The sequence below is a fragment of the Tachyglossus aculeatus genome, chromosome 18 (genome assembly GCF_015852505.1).
Source record: "Tachyglossus aculeatus isolate mTacAcu1 chromosome 18, mTacAcu1.pri, whole genome shotgun sequence".
Classification (NCBI taxonomy): Eukaryota; Metazoa; Chordata; class Mammalia; order Monotremata; family Tachyglossidae; genus Tachyglossus; species Tachyglossus aculeatus.
This window is the reverse complement of record NC_052083.1, coordinates 37486063-37508114: the sequence shown is the minus strand read 5'-3', so window position 1 is coordinate 37508114 and position 22052 is coordinate 37486063. Positions and strand designations below refer to the sequence as shown.

At 46.9% G+C, this 22052-nt stretch overlaps 1 protein-coding gene across 2 annotated transcripts in view; it reads left to right on the top strand.

The window, feature by feature from the left end:
- The first annotated feature begins 3336 nt into the window (after nucleotides 1-3336).
- The window catches only part of EIF2B3 (eukaryotic translation initiation factor 2B subunit gamma), a 179187-nt gene continuing 160471 nt past the window's right edge, over nucleotides 3337-22052 (top strand). Inside the window, exons 1-3 of one of the 2 annotated variants that reach the window (XM_038759945.1) lie at nucleotides 3337-3396; nucleotides 8453-8607; nucleotides 10859-10998. In XM_038759945.1, coding sequence (XP_038615873.1) covers nucleotides 8460-8607; nucleotides 10859-10998 — 288 coding nt within the window. In that variant the 5' untranslated portion in view covers nucleotides 3337-3396; nucleotides 8453-8459. Of the gene's footprint in view, nucleotides 3397-8376; nucleotides 8608-10858; nucleotides 10999-22052 lie in introns of both variants that reach the window. The other variant, XM_038759946.1, reaches the window with a different exon arrangement.

Sequence of the window (22052 nt, the reverse complement as noted above, 5' to 3'; positions counted from 1 at the left end):
CACTAAATTGCTCTGCCTCCCGCACATTTAATTCACTACTCAAACCTGGTGCAATCATGAGACTGAAATATGCTGATGGCAAACAAAAACTATAATCCCCCCCCACTCCACCTCCATAAAATAAAATTCTGAAAGACTTCCTTGAAGAGTGTGGGGGACAAAGACATTCAACATATATTCGTAAATGGCTATTTTTCTGCCCTCAAATTTTACTTCTCTTTTAAAGAAACATACGTTCATTCACTTTGTCCACTGGAATTTTCTTTAACAAGCAATAGCAATTACTGGGCTCACGCTGTGCGCAATGCAATGTGCTAAGCACTTGGGAAATAGAAAACCAAGTGATGTTTTCCCTGCCCTCAAGGAGCATTCATTCTAAATTCCTTAGCTGGAGGAAGTTCTGAGTTCACCTTGGGTGAGTGCTTCTATGCTGGTAACAGATGAGAAGCAGCGTGGCTCAGTGGAAAGAGCACAGGCTTTGGAGTCAGTGGTCATGGGTTCGAATCCCTACTCCACCACATCTGCTGTGTGCCATTGGGCAAGTCACCTAACTTCTCTGAGCCTCAGTTACCTCATCTGTTAAATGGGGATTAAGACTGTGAGCCCCATGTGGGACAACCTGATGACCTTGTATCCCCCCAGTGCTTAAAACAGTGCTTTGCACATAGTAAGTGCTCAACAGATGCCATTATTATTATTTTTATTATTATTATATGAGTGGTCTAGTGGATAGAGCCCAGGCCTGAGAGTAAGAAGGACCTAAATTCGAATCCCTGCTCTGCCACTTGTCTACTGTGTGACCTTGGCCAAGTCACTTAACAGGTGCTTCACCCTTCACCTTACTGGATTTTTGTGTTTTTATCAATTTTACAGCAGTCAACAGACTGAAATGGCAACAAGTCATAAGGGCTGTTAAGCCTTGCGCTAGTGATGGTCAGAATAATTGAGTGCTATGGTACAGTGCTCTGCACATAGTAAGTGCTTAATAAATACGACATGAATATAATATACGATAAATTCAAACCATCTTCCCCCAAACTGTTAATTAAACAAGTATATCAACCGATTAAATTACATGAATAAATTAATCAAACTTTAACGCGATTTTCCCATAGCATGACATTCTTCAATAAACAGATGAGGTAACTGAGGCCCAGAGCAGTGACTTGTCCAAGGTCACACAGCAGACAACTGGTGGGGGCTGGATTAGAACCCATGACCTGAACTCGAGGCCTGTGCCACTACCCCACACTGCTTCAAAATGAAGATTCAACACCTTTTCTTTCTCCTATTTAGATGGTGAGTCCCCCACCATGGGAACTGATTATCTTGTAATAATAATAATAATGATGATGGTGTTTGCCAAGTACTGCTATAAGCACTGGGAATTGATTATCTTGTAATAATAATAATAATAATAACAACGAAGGTCTTTGTTAAGCACTTACTATGTGCCAAGTACTGCTCTAGGCACTGGGAATTGATTATCTTGTAATAATAATAATAATAATAGTAACGATGGTCTTTGTTAAGCACTTACTATGTGCCAAGTACTGCTCTAAGCACTGGGAATTATCTTGTAATAATAATAATAATGGTATTTGTTAAGTGCTTACCACTTGCCAAATACTGTTTTAAGCCCTGGGGGAGATACAAGGTTGTCCCACTTGGGACTCACAGTCTTAATCCCCATTTTTTAGATGGGGGAACTGAGGCCCAGAGAAGTGAAGTGACTTACCCAAGGTCACACAGCAGACAAGTCACAGAGCCGGGATTAGAACACACGACCTTAGACTCCCAAGCCTGGGCTCTTTCCACCTCAGTGCTTGCGCCAGCTTGTACTTCCCAAGCGCTTAGTACAGTGCTCTGCACACAGTAAGCACTCAATAAATGCGATTGAATGAATGAATGGACCAGTACTAATGAGCACATAATAATAATAATAATGGTATTTGTTAAGCGCTTACTATGTGCAAAGCACTGTTCTAAGTGTTGGGGGGATACAAGGTAATCAGGTTGTCCCACGTGGGGCTCAGCCTTAATCCCCATTTTACAGTTGAGGTAACTGAGGCACAGAGAAGTTAAGGGTCTTGCCCAAAGTCACACAGCTGACAAGTGTACTTCCCAAGCGCTTAGTACAGTGCTCTGCACACAGTAAGCGCTCAATAAATACGATTGATTGATTGATTGAAGTGGCGGAGCAGGATTTCGAACCCATGACCTCTGACTCCCAAGCCTGGGCTCTTTCCACTGAGCCACGCTGCTTCTCCCACTTAACAAATACCATTATTATTATCACTCTATTTATTTTATTTGTACATATTTATTCTATTTATTTTACTTTGTTAATATGTTTTGTTTGGTTCTCTGTCTCCCCCTTCTAGACTGTGAGCCCGCTGTTGGGTCGGGACCGTCTCTAGATGTTGCCAACTTGTATTTCCCAGGCGCTTAGTACAGTGCTCTGCACACAGTAAGCGCTCAATAAATACGATTGAATGAATAAATGATTACTGTTGGGCAGGGATTGCCACTCCCTATTGCTGCATTGTACTTTCCCAAGCGCTTAGTACAGTGCTCTGCACACAGTAAGCGCTCAATCAATACGACTGAATGAATGAATGAATGATTATTGTTGGGCAGGGATTGCCACTCCTTATTGCTGCACTGTACTTTCCCAAGCGCTTAGTACAGTGCTCTGCACACAGTAAGCGCTTCATAAATACTGCTGTCAATCAATCGTATTTATTGAGCGCTTCCTGTGTGCAGAGCACTGTACTAAGCGCTTGGGAAGTACAAATTGGCAACACATAGAGATGGTCCCCCCCCCTGCCCACAGTGAGCGCTCAGTAAATACCACTCAATAAATACGATTGAATGACTGAATAAATTATTGTACCAGGACAATCTCCCCTCCAAGGCTGAGCACATCTTCCCTGTGCTTCTTCCAGGCGACTTTCCCTCGTAGGCGGCTAATACAGCGCAGAACAGCAGGTAGGCGCTCACTAAATAGGACTGATTGATTGACAGGCAGCGGCGTCCAATCCCGCCGCGAGGGGCGGGGCCGCGGCGCGAGCGCCCGCCCCCTCCGCGGGCCGCGCAAGCGCATTCCCTCCGAGAGCCGGGGCGGGAGTGCGCATGCGCTGCCGCGCGGGGTGGGGAGAGGGGAGGGCTCCGCCCCCCTCCCGCCGCGCATGAGCCGTCCCTCTTTGGGGGCCGCGCAAGCGCATTGCGTCCCTTCGCCGCGCGCCGCGGCGCGAGCGCCCCCGCCGCGCAGGCGCATTCCCTCCCCTCCCCGCGCGCTGGCGTGGGCGGAGCCGGGCGGGTCGCGCATGCGCCCTGGGCGGGCGGCGCCATTGGGCTGTCAGCCCGTGCTGCCGGCCGGCCGTGAGGCGTGAGGTAAACGCCGGTCCTTTTGTGTGTATGTGTGTTTTTGTGTGTCTGTGTGTGTTTGTGAGTGTCTGTGTATGTGTCTGTGTGTGTGTGTATGGGGGGGCCCCTTGGGGCGAAGGCCTTGGGCCCCCAGGGGTTTTCGGGGGGTCCCCCTCACTGCCCACCGCCAATCGTAATAATCAGTAATAATATTGGGATTTCTTAAGCGCTTACTATAATAATAATAATGATAATAATAATAATAGCGTTTGTTAAGCGCTTACTATGTGCAGAGCACTGTTCTAAGCGCTGGGGGGGCTACCAGGTGATCAGGTTGTCCCACGTGGGGCTCACAGCCTTCATCCCCATTTTACAGATGAGGGAACTGAGGCTCAGAGAAGTTAAGTGACTCGCCCAAGGTCACACAGCAGACATGTAGTGGAGCTGGGATTCGAACCCGTGACCTCTGAGTCCAAAGCCCGGGCTCTTTCCAGTGAGCCACGCTGCTTCTCTAACTTACTAGACTTACTTAGTGTGCTTACTATGTGCCAAGCACTGCTTTAAGCGCTGGGGGAGACCTGTATATATGTATTTAATATATAATAATAATAATGGCATTTATTAAGCGCTTACTATGTACAAAGCACTGTTCTAAGCAGTGGAGAGGTTACAGGGTGATCAGGTTGTCCCACGAGGGGCTCACAGTCTTCATCCCCATTTTACAGATGAGGGAGCTGAGGCCCAGAGAAGTGAAGTGACTCGCCCAAAGTCACACAGGTGACAATTGGCAGAGCCGGGATTTGAACCCACGACCCCCGACTCCAAAGCCCGGGCTCTTTTCCACTGAGCCACGCTGCTTCTCTCTCTCTATATTGCATGTATATATATCAAGCGCTTAGGCCAGTGCTCTGCATTCATTCATTCAGTCGTATTTATTGAGCGCTTCCTGTGTGCAGAGCACTGGACTAAGCGCTTGGGAAGTCCAAGTTGGCAACATCTAGAGACGGTCCCTACCCAACACTCATTCAGTCGTATTTATTGAGCGCTTCCTGTGTGCAGAGCACTGTAGTAAGCGCTTGGGAAGTCCAAGTTGGCAACATCTAGAGACAGTCCCTACCCAACATTCATTCAATCCTATTTATTGAGCGCTTCCTGTGTGCAGAGCACTGGACTAAGCGCTTGGGAAGTCCAAGTTGGTGACATCTAGGGACGGTCTCTACCCAACAGTGGGCTCACAGTCTAGAAGGGGGGGGACAGAGAACAAAACAAAACATATTAACAAAATAAAATAAATAGAATAGATATGTACAAATAAAATAAATAGAGTAATAAATACGTACAAACATATACATGTATACAGGTGGTGTGGGGAGGGGAAGGAGGTAAGGTGGGGGGATTCCTTCATTCAATCATATTTATTGAGCACTTCCTGTGTGCAGAGCACTGGACTAAGCGCTTGGGAAGTCCAAGTCGGCAACATCTAGAGATGGTCCCTACCCGACAGCAGGCTGACAGTCTAGAAGGGGGAGACAGACAACAAAACAAAACGTATTAACAAGATAAAATAAATAGAATAAATATGTACAAATTAAATAAATAAATAAATGGAGTAATAAATACTTACAAACATATATACAGGCGGTGTGGGGAGGGGAAGGAGGTAAGGTGGGGGGGATTCATTCATTCAATCGTATTTATTGAGCGCTTCCTGTGTGCAGAGTGACTTTGGGCAAGTCACTTAACTTCTCTGTACCTCAGTTACCTCATCTGTAAAATGGGGATGAAGACTGTGAGCCCCCTGTGGGACAACCTGATTACTTTGTATCCTCCCTAGCGCTTAGAACAGTGCTTTGCACATAGTAAGCACTTACTAAATGCCATTATTATTATAATTAACATATAGAGACGGTCCCTACACAACAGCGGGCTCACAGTCTAGAAGGGGGAGACAGACAACAAAACAAAACATATTAAAATAAAATAAATAGAATAGTAAATATGTACAACTTATCTGCTGTGTGACTTTGGGCAAGTCACCTCACTTCTCTGGGCCTCAGTTCCCTCATCTGGAAAATGGTAGTGAAGACTGAGCCCCACGTAGGACAACCTGATCAACTTGTATCTACCCCAGCGCTTAGAACAGTGCTTTGCACATAGTAAGCGTTTAACAAATACCACAGAGAAGTGAAGTGACTTACCCAAGATCTGACAGCGACAGGTGGCAGGTGGGATTAGAACCCAGGTCCTTCTGATTCCTAGGCCCTTTCTCTACCCTCTAGTCCATATTGCTCCTGAATCCATTACCTCACTGTACATTCGTCATGTATACGCCTTCACACGGTGCTAAAAAGAATGAGCTACCATCGCAAGGCATCATCTCTATGTGGTAGAACTAGAAATTGGTTGATGGAGAGAATAATTTAAGAGGATTAATAGTTATTGTGAGTGCTTCTTATAAGAACTGTTATTTACAGTTTCAGGGAGGAGCCACTGATACCTCTGATACAAGGAATGATCAGTTTTGTTAACCATTGGGAGTGTGTAATAGTTCAGGGGCTTTAACTGTCTCAGTATCTTCAACTGATGTACAGATTATAAGGATTAGTTTCCGTACAATATCGTTCCCAGGCCTAGATCCGTGCGGTTAGTATTGTTACTTTCCACCTGCTTTCAAAAGCTGCTCCTTGCACCCCAAACTCTCCTCTCAATCTCAAATCTCTGGCCTCAAGTCCGTCTCTACATGGGCATCCCACCGAAATTCTCAAATTCACGATGTCCAAAACCCTTTATTTCCCTCCCAAATCCTCACTTTCACCAAACTTTTCCATCACAGTTGACAGCAGCACCATTCTCCCGTCTCTGAAGCCTTTCACTGTGACTCCTCCCTCTGTCTCAGTCCCTCATTCAGTCTGTCACAAAATCACGCTGTTTTTTCCTCCCTTTCCTCTCCGTCCAAACTGCAGCCACGCTGGTCGAGGCGCTTGTCATTTCCCAACTTTACTACTGCCTCAGCTTCCTCGTTGATATCCCTGTGTCCCATCTCGCCACTCTCCAGTCTGCTTCCCGGATCAGCTTTCTAAAACTCCAACCTGCACGTGTCTCCCCAGTCCTCAATCAGTGACATTTATCAAACACCTATAGTGTGCAGAACATTTTTCTAGGCCCCGGGAAAGGGCAGTAGATTTAGAAGAGACGCTCCCTACCCTCAAAGAGCTTACAGTCTAGCAGGGAAGATGGACTTTAAATTACAGACAGGGTTCTCGATATCACTGGGTCCTGGCTACATCAAGGGAGGGTGGAGAGCAGTGTTTTTCATGTATTTGTAGTTCACCGGTGCTTCGGCACTAGACCACGAAATCAGGCCGTGTTCGTTAGGGCTCCTGCCTTCTAGAGACTCATTCTAGGAGGATACAGTTTCTAACGAGTGACCCGTTCCATTTCACGTCAAAGAGAAATTCTTGGGCATTGGCTTTAGGGAATTCAATTAGCTCTATCTCTCCCCACTTCTTATCCACTGTCTTCTCCCACTGCGTCCCGGCTCACTCGCTTCGAACATATCAAGCTAACTTACTTTGCCTCAGTCACATCTCTCCCACCACCAACCTCCTACCCACAACCTCCCCTCCCCCTGGAGCAGTTTCCCCCTTCACATTCAACAGGCTGCTCTCCTGATCTTCAAAGCCCTTCTGAAATCCTATGATAATAATGATGGCATTTATTAAGCGCTTACTATGTGCCAAGCACTGTTCTAAGCCCTGGGGAGGTTACAAGGCGATCAGGTTGTCCCACGGGGGGCTCACAGTCTTAATCCCCATTTTACCGAAGAGGTAACTGAGGCACAGAGAAATGAAATGATGTTCCCAAAGTCACACAGCTGATAGTTGGCAGAGCTGGAATTTGAACTCATGACCTTTGACTCCAAAGCCCATGCTCTTTCCACTGAGCCACGAGGAAATCCTATTTCCTCCAGGAAGCCTTCCCTGACGATTTTCTAATCCCCCCACCCCAAATGCTAATTCAGCGTTTCCACACCATCTGAGCACCCAAGTACTTAAACCTCCTCATAAGCTTTCTGTGAATATCCTTATATTCTGTTACGTCCTCGGACCTGTAGTTCATTTTGGTGTCTGTATCCTCCACTACGCTATTTTTTGTGGTACTTGTTAAGCGCTTACTATGTGTCAAACACTGTTCTGAGCGCTATGGTAGATTCAAGTGAATAGGTTGGATACAGTCCCTGTCCCACAAGGGGTTCACAGTCTCAAGTAGGAGGGGGAACTATAAGGGATCGGATCTGCTAATTCTAGTGCACTCCTTTAAGCACTTAATACATTGCACACAGAGATGCTCAGTAAATACTCCTGATTGTTTGACTGACTTATAGCTGAAAGAGTTGATCGATGGAGACTCCTGCCTTCTTAAATGCTTTGCATTTTTCCAGGATTGTTTTCAGTGGCTTGTCAGTGTTCTTAAGCATTCCAAGGTCTATGGAAGTATCTCCCATTTTACTTTTCATCTATAAACGTTTACCCTTTTCCATATTTTTCAAGCAATAAGAACTTATTCATCAAGGGCTCAGTATGAGAAGGTGAAAGGAAGACACAATGCAGGAATGTTATTAAATGTACAGTTTTGATGAAGAAACGCTATTCATGTTTGCGATGAAGAATAGCTATATTATTTTAACATTTGAGTCACATCTGTGTTCTGAATAGATTTAGACCCATTCCAAGTTTTGGTTATCATTACCCAGACTGTTAAATACAGTCTGGGCCTATGCCTTTTTGTTGACCTGAAAAATTTCAAGCCGTCCCCTTCACCCTTCAATAAATTAGTATTTATCGAGTGCTTTCTCTGTGCAGAGATTGGCACTAAAGCCACTGTTACCAATATCCTAGAGATGACGCTCAGTGACGTCAGCATCGATAGCCAAAATGAAAGTAGGATTGGGTTGTAGTGGATTGCAGTCTGTTTTCATTGGTTTTTTTTCTTTTAACTTTCCCACAGCACAGAATTTTTGTAGGGTTTATTGATTTCTTGGAGGCTGTGACTGCTATCTGACACCACCACTCTGCATTTTCAGAGTAAAGATGGAGTTTCAAGCCGTGGTGATGGCAGTCGGAGGAGGGTCTCGGATGATGGACTTGACTTCCAGTATCCCCAAACCCCTGCTTCCAGTGGGCAATAAACCTTTAATCTGGTACCCGCTCAACCTGCTCGAACGAGTCGGATTTGAAGGTGAGTCGCGGCCGTAAGGTACCGTCATAAAAGTCTGGAGTGGTTTGAACCTCTGTAATAAAATATCCGGGCTCAAGTAAGATCGCGCTCTGCCAGCATTGTGATGCTGGCTTCTAAACTGGGCCGCTTGAAGCGTCATACGATGCTTTGAAGGTGTCAATTGGATGGCGTGGTGTGGAGGAGACACCCAGTTTTGGCAGCGGTGTTTAGAGGTTTGCTTCAAACTAATTCGTTTTCTTCAAGGAGAGCGAGCAGCGTGGTCAGTTCTGCATGTTTTCATTGCACGTTTGGGGGAGAACACCATTGAGGAATTAGGGAATCTTCCTCTGACAACGCTCACTTGTCAGGCTAAGACGGTGCGGTCTTGGAAGAAGTGGTCATGCCCATTTGCCCGGTGTCTATCAAGGGGGAAAGTACTAAAATGTAATTTCTCCTCCACAAAAGGGCCATCAAAAGCAGTTCTCACGTTCCAGTAGAACCAGCTGTATTGTGTTGCCGGAAAGATCTGAAAATCCCGATAGAGCCCTCCAGCAATGGTGATTCAGAATCTGATGAGTTAAAAGGAAAGATAGAAGTTGAGAAATTCGTGTTTTCATCGAGGCTGTTAATAAAGTATCCAAGGGGGCATCTCCTTGGAGAGGAGGACAAGGATTTCCCTAAATCGTTATTCAGATCAATAAGATCATTTGGCTCTTTTCTGCGGTTGTCTGTTAAAGGAAAAATATTTGGGCTCACTGTCCTGATTTTGTTCAAGGGCCCCTCCACACAGATGTGAAGCTAGGCAGATGCCTCCTCTTGAAGTGTTTTGATGCAGGTGCGGTTTTAGTTGGCTGCTACTGCAGGCTTACGCTTTCATTTAAAAGCAATATTCCCCTGCAGGGCACTCAATTTCACAGAGCAGGTGATGCCCACGGGACACGCCGACGGGCCAGGGAGGATCAAAGATTGGGGCGGAAAGTGCTGGCAGTAATTAGGGGCAAGAGAGACTGTTTCAGGGGAAAGGAGCCAAGACCCACAGTTATTGGTGAAGGGGGCGAGGGCAAGGACCTGAAACGATTGGGAAGGGAAAATGATATCGAGCTGCGATGGGGAACCACGAACAGAAAAATAAAGGAAGTCTGCAAAAGTTGGTCCGTTGCCAGGGGGAGTTTAAGCCAGGAAAAGTTTGCAAATCTTTGGAAAGGAACCATTCCTAGAAGGTTTACCGCCCACTAGAGTAGAAACCCCTTGAGGCCAGGGATTGTCTTCGAACTGGATTGTTTTCAACATGGTGCTCTGGACACAGGCACTGATTAAATGTGGGTTTAAATGTGCGGAGATGTTCAAAGACAGAGTTTATTTTCTTAGACCACTTAGCAATTTGAATAGGTCATGGACTCTCAAGCATGCAGGCAAAACCCTCCCCTTTCCAATTCCAAATCAAACCTCCTACTTGGTCGTTCATTTAAAGCTCAGCCCAACCCTTGGAGCTGAGCGCTTGTCATTGAAATATGGGTCATGTTAATCTAAAGCAGGTTCCTCGTGATGGAGAATCTATCACTGTAGGAGGCCTAACAGCCGAGGGCCTCTCGACCCTCTAGCAGGGCTTACAGTCCTTCTAGACTGGAGGCTCGCTATGGGCAGGAAATGTGTCTGTTATTATATTTACTCTCCTAAGTACTTAGGACAATGCTCTGCACACAGTAAGCTCTCAATAAATACAATTGACTGACTGTGGAGTGGGACTTTGGCACACTCCTTCACTCCTAAGCCCATTTCAGTCAATCAACCAATAAGTCAGTGGTATTTATTGAGCACTTTACTAGGAGCTCAGGAGAAATCAATACAGTTGAGTTGATAGCCCTGTTCCCCTACCTCAAGGAACTCCCTTCCATTCCTTTTTCCCAGCCTTCTGTAGTAGGGCCGGGAGGAATATGAGGTGCAACCCCTTTAGTAGATTGAACATTCGGTTTATTCGGATTCCAGTGCTCAAGAACAGTTCTGTGTCTGCCTCCGCCATTAGATTGTAAGCTGCTGGGATGGCTCTGGGCTTGGGGAAACGGGGCCCATCAGCTCTGGCCCGTCCTCGGCAGGGTGGGTGGGGTTAAAATTTGGGGCTCCGTCCCCCCCTTGCTTGGTCCTAGAGGGGTTTTTCGCTGTGAGACGTGAGGGGACAAGAGGCCTCCAGCAGTCCACGCCTGCACTGACCGCCTGTGGGCCCTTCCCCGCCACTAATATTTACGCGGATTTTCTTTTCTTTCCCGTGCCGTAGAGGTCATCGTGGTTACAACCAAAGAAGTCCAGAAGTCCCTGAATCCAGAGACCAAGATGAAGCTGGATGTAGTCTGCATCCCCGAGGACGCCGACATGGGAACCGCAGATTCGCTGCGCCACATCCATCAGAAAATTAAGGTAGAAGATCTTTTTGGCTCTCGTTTTTCATCCTTCTGGTTTGTTTTCATTTCATTAGATTGTACGTTTCCATTTTAATGATGGAGGTGAAGCCTAGGGATCTCTAAACATCACAAAAAAATAAGGGTTTTCGTTTCCTTTCAGTGACCAAGGCATTGACAAGAAAAAAGAGAGTTAAGGTTACCCGGAAATTGGGGTTGTGGATTTGGGGGAAATAATGTTTAGGATTTCTTCAGAATTTTTTTTTTTTCCTGAAAGGCAGGGAACCCAAGATGGTGGCTGTGAGCAGGCAGCTGGCCCTGTCGATTTTGGAAGTCCCGGGGGCGAGGCTAGTTATGATATTACTGCCACCATGTAAACAGAAACTCCCAGATACACCTTCCTGGTGGCTTCCACTCCTTCGCACTGGAAATGGGACGTGGAAACAGGGATCCTGGGCACGAGAAAGGGGTGAAGAATCCTGGAACTGATTCCGCCTTTCTCTTCTGGAGAGAAGCAAAGTGGTGGTCTTCTCTTCTTACTAGGAATATAGCTTTTTGTGATAGGCTGGGGTGATAGACACTAACAGAAGAGGGAACCTTAGAGTTGAGGTTCAAAATGAAATTCAGTGATTTTTTTTTAGGAATTTCTGGATTTATGATAATTGTGGTATGAAGCGCTTCTGTGATGCACTTTTATTCTTCATTCGGTCATTCAGTCGTATCTACTGAGCGCTTGCTGTGTGCAGAACACTATACTAAGCTCTTGGGAGAGTTCAGTACAACAATAAACAGACCTATTCCCTGCACACAACGAGTTTACATTCTAGTGGGCAGACATTAGTATAAATAAATACAAGATAATCAGTTCATTTCAGTACAGGGCTCGCAATCTTTTTTCCATATTTCAGATGGCTTCAGGAATCCATTCTACAGTGAAGCCTTTTATAAGTAATTGGAGGAGAGCTAGTAATTTTTCCACCCAACCTCTTCCTGTGAACATCCAATTCCGTGACTCCCTCTTCACCATCCTCCATTGCTCGCACATAATTTATTTAGTTGCTAAAGTGTTCTTCAGATGTCTGTCAATGTTGCCTGTGTTCAGTTGGAAGCTTCTCGAGGGCAGGGGTTTTGTTCAGGGCCCGGAACAGGACTAAAAGCAGGTACATTTTTAGTTAAAGCTTTTATTGGCGCAGAGGGACTCTGAGGACCATCTTAGTTGAACATCACACATGAGGGTTAATCATCAATGGAATTTATTGAGTGCTTACTGTGGGCAGAGCACTGTACTAAGCGCTTGGGAGAGTACAACAGAGTTGGCAGACACATTTCTTGCCCACGACGAGCTTACAATCTAGAGGGGGAGAGTTGATGCTTAGATTTAGTACTGAACAAAGTACCCTCAGTTATAGATTAAGATGACCCCCTGGGGAATTTAAGATACAGTTTGATCTTTCAGTGGTGTACAGCTATAATGTGATTTTGGGGTGTTTTTTTTTTTAAAGCAAACACACACACACACACAGAAAACTCCACACAAGTCTAAGGTGCAATGGAAATCTGGAAACAGAATGTATAATTTTGCACCCAGATTTCTGCCACGAGTGAAAGAAGGTCTGCCACGCTTTGGCCGTGGATTTTGGTATTTGCTTCTGAGTTACGATTTAAAGAGGCCATCATCTTTGCCATGGGCCAGAGATATTTTAGAATGAGCACGTTGCACAAAAATGGAACAACATTTAAGCAGGTTTTTTTGGTGTGGTTTGATTTTTAATTTTTATTAGGACTGGTTTTGTGTCATGCCTTGTGTGGACCATAAAGCTTAGTACAGTGCTTCCCACACAGTAGCTGCTTAATAAATAATATTACTACTACTGCCATTGCTCATCCAGCTTAATGATTCAGAGCACTTCTTTTTTGTGTGTGTGTTTCCTAGTTATCCAGTTTGGTTCTGCTTTGTTTCGCTATCAGTGTAATAACTACCAGGGGAGAAAACAGAGACCAGTGCCCTGATCTAGCATCAGAATTGTTCAAGCAGCTGAGAGGAAAATGAATCAAAAAAGCTGGTGAAGTTGGAGAAATCTTTCCTGGCAAGAAGCCAGTTAAAAGCTGTCACCCAAGATAGCTCCCCCCTCGCCCCCTAACCCCAATCACTTCCATATTCAAAGCCCTCCCATAACCCTTCCTCCTCTAACAAGCTTTCTCAGTTCCTTCCCAGCATCTTTTAAGTCCCCCAAACCCATCAGCCGTCTCTGGTCCTCATACACTACTTACGTTCCCTGCCCATCATCAGCACTTACGTCTGTGTGTATATTCAGGTGTGCATTCGATCACTTCCTTTGATCACTCTGTAGATATTTTTTATGCCTGTCTTTCCCATTCGAGTGTAAGCGCCTCGTGGGCAGGGAGTGTATCTCTTTTGGGCTCGTGGTCTTCACTTAGTACAGTGCATCGCACCCAGTGAGTATCCGTTCAGTTCCATTACCTCCATGCTTTCTGAAAGCCGGCAGCAGGCTCCCGAGCTGGCCGAGGACCCTCTTATGAGGCGATAGCGACGGGCAGGGGAAAGTGAGGCAGTGCCAGCTTCGGTTAGCAAAACACCCTCGTAGAACTAAGGGATGCTCATCTGTCGCTGCTTAGCTCTCAAGCTGGGCTGCTGCCTTTCTTTAAAAATAAAAACAAAACAAAATGGTGTTTGTTAAGTACGTATTACTAAGCGCTTAGTACAGTGCTCTGCACATAGTAAGCGCTCAATAAATACGATTGATGATGATGATATTACGTGCCAGGCACCGTACTAAGCCCCGGGGTCGAGCCAAACTAATCAGTTTGGATCCAGTCCATGCCCCACATGGGGCCTCCAGTCTTAATCCCCATTTTGCAGATGAGGGAACTGAGGCCCAGAAAAGTGAGGGGACTTGGCCAAGGTCACGCAGCAGACAAGCGGTGGGGCCGGGATTTGAACCCAGGTCCTTCCGATTCCCAGGCCCGAGCTCTTTCCACTAGGCTTCGCTGTTTCTCAATCTTCTGCCTCGGAAGTTGGCCAGAAAGCGGTAATTTTGGAGGCAGGTCACCTGGGGATTTTGGAGCTAGTGTATGCCAACCGCTGCATGCCACGTGTGTGTGTGAGTGTGTGTGTGTGTGTTTGTGTGTGGAGGGGACAGTAGGGGGGAATGAGGGCAGTCTAAATGTCATCTCCCGGAGGGTGGGAGGGTATTTATGGGATAAACCCCAAGTAGAGGGAACTGCACGATTTCCAATACCTCCTCACATCCACCTTTCAAAAACAAGGACAAAGTGGGCCGCCTCCTTAAGGGCTGGAGAACGGGCTTGCCGTCGCGGGCAATTTATTGCCAGCTCCCGCAGGCCATATTGCCCCCGGCCAGCATCCTGCGTGGGCGAGGTCTGTTTTGCTCCGACAATTAGACCAGCATAACCTTTCCTTAGCCTGCTTTCCTAGCCTCCTCAGATTGGTTCTGGCAGTTTGAGCACACCGGTTTTATAATGAATGTGCTCTTGTTTCGGGCCCTTTTTCTGGATCCCGCTCTCCAAACACTGGTGTTTGGGGTTTTGGAGGAGCTAAAGAGAACATTGTACCAGAGATTCCAAGAGGTTTTGGCAGGCCGCGGGGCCCCAACTGTGGGTTTGTTGCTTGCATCATCTGGCTCGTGGACTATTGCGAGTTTGTTAGGTGCTGGGGCCTCCTGCTCCTCTCCCCGTTTACTCCCCCAAATGCAGAGGCTTGGGTCCCCTCCTCGACCCAGCCCCAAAAGTCTTACACTTTTCCAGCTGCTTGTCTGCCCACCCATCAGCCCGAGGCCGTACAGCAGAATGTAATGTTTTCCTGAAGCGTGTTAGCTCCTCGAGGGCCGGCCCTGCCTCACAGAGAGTGGGTCAGCGGGCTAAATCCCCCCCGCCCGACCACCTGCAGGTCGGGGGACTCGCTCAGCGGCCAAGGTCAGAGTCGGGGCTCTGGTTGTAGCAGCCCCGTTGGAGGTGGTTCCACATCCAAAAAGCCTCAGGCTCCGGGAAAGGTGAATAATAATAGTATGGTATTTATTAAGCGCTTATTATTCAAGCGCTTAGTACAGTGCTTTGCACACAGTAAGCACTCAATAAATACGACTGATTGATTATTATGTGGCAAGCGTCCCTCCGTGTTTCCGCATCCCCTCTAGGTACGAAGGTCTGACTCTTGTACCCAAATAATAACAATGATGGCATTTGTTAAGCACTTACTATGGGCGAAGCGCTGTTCTAAGCGCTGAGGAGGATAGAAGGGGATCACGTTGTCCCACATGGGGCTCACAGTCTAAATCCCCATTTTACAGATGAGGGAACTGAGGCCCTGAGAAGTCAAGTGACTTTCCCAAAGTCACACAGCTGACAAGTGGCGGAGCCGGGATTTGAACCCATGACCTCTGACTCCCAAGCCCGGGCTCTTTCCATTGAGCCACGCTGCTTCTGAGGCAGCGTGGCTTAGTGGTGAGCGGTGAAGCAGTGTGGCCTGCTGGGTAGAGTCAGAAAGATCTGGGTTCATTCATCCATTCAGTTATGTTGCCAAGTTGTACTTCCGAAGTGCTTAGTCCAGTGCTCTGCACACAGTAAGTGCTCAATAAATACGATTGAATGAATGAATGAATGAATTCAGTCGTATTTATTGAGCTCTTACTGTGTGCAGAGCACTGCACTAAGTGCTTGGAAAGTACAATTCAGCAACAAAGAGAGACAGTCCCAGCCCACAATGGGCTCATGGTCTAGGAATTAGAAGGGGTTCTAATCTCTGCTCCGCCACTTGTCTGCTGGGTGAACTTGGGCAAGTCACTTCACTTCTCTGTGCCTCAGTTACCTCATCTGCAAAAATGGGGATTAAGACTGTGAGCCCCACATGGGACAAGAGACTGTGTCCAAAGTGATTAGCTTGTATCTACCCCAGCGCTTAGTACAGTGCCTGTCACATAGTAAGCAAATTAACAAGTACCATAATTATTAAATGAAGTCCGATCTAATTTGCTAGGGAGGCAATATGGCAGACCGGGGTCTGCCATAGGATTCAAGAGAATCCTTAACACTGGTGGGGAAACAATCCTCAGGAGAAAATGCATTGTATAAATCCAAGAAATAAATAGATGATATTTATTGAGCAGCTCCTTATTTCTTTTTTTTTGGTGTCATTTCTCTATTAATGGTCTTTGTTATCCCACTTGACTAATTATGAGCCAAGCAGCGCACAAAGCACAGAGTGAGGTACAAGCTAATCAGCTTGGACATAGTTGGGTAGGGACCGTCTGTATATGTTGCCAACTTGTACTTCCCAAGCGCTTAGTACAGTGCTCTGCATATGGTAAGTGCTCAATAAATACGATTGAATGAATGAATGAATATAGGGCTCACAGTCTTAATCCCCACTTGACAGTTGAGGTGACTGAGGCACAGGGAAATAAAGTGGCTTGCCCAAGGTCATACAGCAGACAAGAGGCAGAGAACTCAGGTCCTGCTGACTCCTAGCAGAAAACATAACAGTCGGATCCAGAGATAATAATAATAATAATAATGATGGCATTTATTAAGTGCTTACTATGTGCAAAGCACTGTTCTAAACGCTGGGGAGGTTACAAGGTGATCAGGTTGTTCCACCGGGGGCTCACAGTCTTAATCCCCATTTTACAGATGAGGTAACTGAGGCTCAGAGAAATGAAGTGACTTGCCCAAAGTCACACAGCTGACAGTTGGCGGAGCCGGGATTTGAACCCATGACCTCTGACTCCAAAGCCCGTGCTCTTTCCACTAAAGGCCCTTCCTCCCTTCTTTTCCTTGGCGTAATGGATTTTTCAGATTAAAAAAGAAACGCAATTTGGGATGTGATTATTGATTTTTTTTTTAAACATTTTTTTCTGCTTTATTTTTACGACAACATCTGTGGGGCACGTGTTCCTTCAGGAATATTATTCTTTTCCCACATTTGCCAAAGATACCAGTGGCTAAAGCAAAGCTTGACATCACAGCTAGCTGCCGGCCCTCATAGCAATGTCAAGGCTACTTAGGCTAATTTGGGGAATCCGATTCCAGCTTCAGACCACAATGTAACAATATCTATATCTTGGTTCTGAGAGGGAAAAGGAGGGTCCCAGATTGGAGTGAGAATAAAGAGGTCACGACGTACACGAGAGAAGCACTAAGTTAGCCTGGATGCCAGCCACCCCAGAAAACCTCAGTTCATTCATTCAATCGTATTTATTGAGCGCTTAGCTGTATGCAGAGCAATCAGTTGCCTCACTAACTAGGGTGAAAGAAATCACCTTAAAAAATGATTGTGACCCATTTAAAAATGATCAACCCTTCAAGGGGCCTTATTCCAAAACGCATTTCCGTTGTGGGGACGACAAAGGTGATATTGAAAAGCCGTCACACAAATTCATCCTATTCTCCGAATAAGCGGATTATAAGTCCTATAGGCAATGAAAGCGGGTTTTTAAAAAATCTGATTTGATTTTGTGTGTGTGTGTGTGTGTGTGAGAGAGTTTCACCCTAATTATATAAAAAAAAACCAAACTTATTTTTGTATAAAGCCCTAAGAATCCATACCCTAATAACAGGGTCCATTTATGTGTGTTAGAGAGTTTGGCAGCTGGGAGTTTGGAGGTAAGAAATAAGAACGTCAGCATTGCCACTACTGGGACAGTCCAGTGGCCGATCAATTCGTCAATTGCGTTGAGCGCTTTTCATGGTTGGTCCAGCCCAGTATTCAGAGGCAAGAGGATGTTTGGAAAAACTTTGTGATGGTTGGTTTCCCTGACCCCTCTCTCCTAATGTTAAGGACAGACCATCCAAGCTCCCCTACTTCTCCCCTCTGCATTCTTAACTTTCCCTCTAATAACCCATAATGGATCTCTCATCCGTGAATTTAGCCAAAACCCTTCCTGATATTTTCCGCTGCACAACTCTGTTTGGTAATGAATCCCATCTGCTCACCACCCACTGTGTGAAGAGCGGGGAGGTTAGGGGAAGGGAGAGGGTTTCTGGGTGGGAGTGAGCAGGCGTGATGTATATGAGGGAGAAAGTGTACATGTGTGCGTGTGGAGGTGTGTTGGGGGTGGGATATGAGTGCTTGGATACAATTACTTCCCCCCACCCCCCCAAAGCCTTATTGAAGACACATCCCTTCCCAGAGGCCTTCCTTGACTAAGAATTCCCTTTCTTTCACTCCCTTCTGCGTCAACCCCGACTTGCTCCCTTTATTCACCCCCGCTTCCCAGCCCCACAACACTTAGACACATATCTGTCATTTATTTATTTTATATTAGTGTCCATCTCCCCCTCTAGACTGTAATCTCATTGAGCGCAGGGAATGTGTCCGTGGTATTGTTATATCGTACTTTCCCAAGTGCTTAGTACAATGTTCTGCACTTGGGAAACGCTCAGTAAATACAGTTGACTTCTAGACTGCGAGCCCGTTGTTGGGCAGGGACCGTCTCTGTATGTTACCACCTTGTACTTCCCAAGCGCATAGTACAGTGCTCTGCACGCAGTAAGCGCTCAATAAATACGATTGAATGAATGAATTGACTGACTGACTCTGGGCACAAACCTGCCCGTGAGCATTTTCTTCAGAAAAACTGTGGCTCATCAGCAATTTTAAGAGAGATGCTCTTGATCTCCAGGATTTGTTTCTAGAATCAGCGTGGCCTAGTGGATAGGGCCTGGGTCTGGAGCCGGGACCTGGGTTCTAATCCCAGATCCACCACTTTCCTGCCGTTTGGCTTTGGGCAAGTCACTCAGCATCTTGGTGCCTCAGTTCCCTCATCTTCACAATGGGGGTTCCATACCTGTCCTCCCTCCGACCTAGGCCGTGATCCCCGTGTGCCACCCGATGATCTTGTATCTATCCCGGCTCTTAGTACAGTGCTTGGCACATTGTAAGCGCTTAACAGACACCACAATTATTATCATTGGTATTTTCGGAGAGGTTTCTTTGGCAAGACCTGAAGCCCAGCAGCGGCTTTACCCAGGAAGCGTCTATCGTTTGGGCCACCCCAGATGCTATTTGCAGAACGGGCCGCGGTTTTCCGATCCACTTTCCGGTCCTTCCACGAAGCCTCCCGTGATCCACTGGGGAGGAGGGGGAGCTGCCGTTTTGGATTGGGGATTCCTGGGGACCGCCAGAAAGTTTCCTAGATTCTCCGCTCAGTTGTTTTGCTGGTAAGCGGGAAATAATTAGAAGACTGTCCTCCAGGGAAGCTTCCAGAGGTGCCCGTGGCTTATTTCCCCAGAAGCGACCGTCCTAGAGAAGTGGGTCGATTTCACGCCGGCCCCTTTTGAAGTTTATCTCCTAATTTCCTCTCTTTCTAAGCTAGAGAACGATATCTAGAGTCAGGGTGCCGTAAGCCAGCGCGGGCTGACCTAACAATTTCATGCTCCATTCTTCGGATTCATTTTAACCCAGTCGTAACTCGTTTCCCGAAAATCTTTCAGTATCCGTAGTCACCGCGGGAGGGAAGAATCGGGGATCTTAACCTGAAGCAGAAGCGTCCGGGGCTGTCCTGTCGCCGACTTCGACCGTTTGCTAGAACGCAGTTAGCTCCCTGAGTTGATGAGACTGTCCCCTAGAATCATTCCTCTGAGGCAGCAGGAAATTTTGTGCAATATTTAAGTAATTGGAGACAATGGCATGGTCAGGTGGACTATTCATAGGAAGATGCCGTCATTTTACCAAATGGAGAGGGCTCTTTTCTCTTGCAAGTTTTAAGTGTGGGCTGGTCATGGGTTCTAATCCTGGCTCCACCGCTTGTCTGCTGTGGGACCTTGGGCAACTCATTTCACTTCCCTGTGCCTCCGTTACCTCATCTGTAAAATGGGGATTGAGACTGTGAGCCCTATGTGAGACAGGGACTGCGCCCAACCCGACTTACTTGTACCCACCCTGGCACTTAGTACAGTGCCTGGCACATAGTAAGCGCTTAACAAATACCGCAGTTATTATCATTATTAGCGTAGCCTCTCTGCTACTGTATGGGAAAGAGCGGAGGCAGCAATCTGCTTTGATTCAGGTAGTGCTCTTGGCCTTGGCCAGATCCCATTTACATTCTGCGCCTCACTGTCTCAATTATTAAAATTAGTGATGCCAGCCACATTTTCGATGTTAGGAGCTTTAGTTATTTAATATGTGCGCTTTGAAGTTCAATTGTTCTTTGTCTTATAAAAAAGCCAACATGTCGCAACAAAGAACAAAACACGCAAGCAAAAATCCCCGTCCGGGAGAAAGTTTAGTAACACGGCCAATCTGATGTGTGCGGTACTGTTATTTATAGATGTCATTTGCTAAATTGCCCCCGCGCCTTTTGGGGTCGGGAGATGGAACCAAGGAAATAGGGAACACACACCATTCAGTCATTCATTTGATCGTATTTATTGAGCGCTTACCGAGTGCAGAGCACTGTACTAAGTGCTTGGGAAGTACAAGTTGGTAACATTTAGAGGCGGTCCCTACCCAACAACGGGCTCACACCCCTCACTCCCACACAGAGACACATGCCACTCACAAGTCCCCTCAGCCACACACGGGGCCACCGGACCTGAGAGCCAGGGTCGGAGTCCGGCCCCGTCCCCACCCCACAGCTGAGGCAGCCACGATGGTGGTATCAGTCGATTGTATTTATTGAGCGCTTCCCGCGTGCTGAGCACTGTACTAAGCGCTTGAAAGGATACAATATAAAAATAAGCAAGCTCATTCCCTGCCCACAACGAGCTTACACTCTAGAGGGAGAGACAGACATTAGTAGAAATCAGTAAATTACAGATGAAAGCCTTAGTCCCCCTCCTCTCTTCCAGAGCCTTACTGAAGGCCCCTCTCCTCCAAGAGGTCTTCCCTGACTAAGCCTTCCTTTCCTCTTTTCTGCTTCTCCCCAACTGGCTCACTTTGTTCATTCCCCCGTCCCATCACCACAGCACTTATGGATATACCTGTCATGTATTTATATTAATAATAATGATAATAATAATAATGATAGCATTTATTAAGCACAAAGCACTGTTCTGAGCGCTGGAGAGATTACAAGGTGATCAGGTTGTCCCACGTGGGGCTCACAGTTGTCATCCCCATTTTACAGATGAGGTAACTGAGGCCCAGAGAAGTGAAGTGACTTGCCCAAAGTCACACAGCTGACAATCGGCGGAGCCGGGATTTGAACCCACGACCTCTGACTCCAAAGCCTGGGCTCTTTCCACTGAGCCACGCTGCTTCTCATTAATGGCTGGTATTAATATTAATGTCTGTCTCCCCCCTTCTAGCCTGTAAGCTCATTGTGGACGGGGAATGTGCCTATTCATTGTTATATTGTACGCTCCCAAGCGCTTAGCACACAGTAAGTGCTCAATAAATGCAGTTGAATGAATGAACATCCTTGTGCATACTTGTCGTGGTGGTTCCTGTAGCCGGAGTTGGTATTCTCAGCTGCTCTGCTTCTTGGTGGGCTCAGCTGGGGGCTCCCCAAGAAGCCCAGCTGCCGTCGTGCCCCCCGGGACGCCTTCCGCGGGCACAAAGGATGTCACGGGCGAAGGACCCCCAGTTCTCCTGTACCGGGGGGTCGGCGTTCTTGCAAAAGTGGCATCAGGGAAAACTCAGGCTCTAGTACTCCCCCATTCCGGCAGCGTAGTGACTAGCGTACAGGTCTGGGAATCAGAAGGTCATGGGTTCTAATCCCAGCTCCGCCACTTGTCTGTTGTCTGACCTTGGGCAAGTCACTTCTCTGTGCCTCAGTTACCTCATCTGTAAAATGAGGATTGAGACCGTGAGCCCCACGTGGGGCAGGGACTGCGTCCAACCTGATTTGCTTGGATCCACCCCAGCGCTTAGTACAGTGCCCTAACAAATACCATCATCATTATTACTATTTATTATCCAGGCAGCCTCTTCATTAACGGGGCAGGCCAAGCTCAGACAGGCCCACGCCGTCAGGAAGGCGTCCCCCGATTCCCTAATCGCGTTCTCTCCCAAAAGCACGTGGGAAGCGCACATCAGTGCTGAACGGAGGGGAAGTACAATCCGCACACCCGGACGGGCCCGGGGAAGACAGGAGC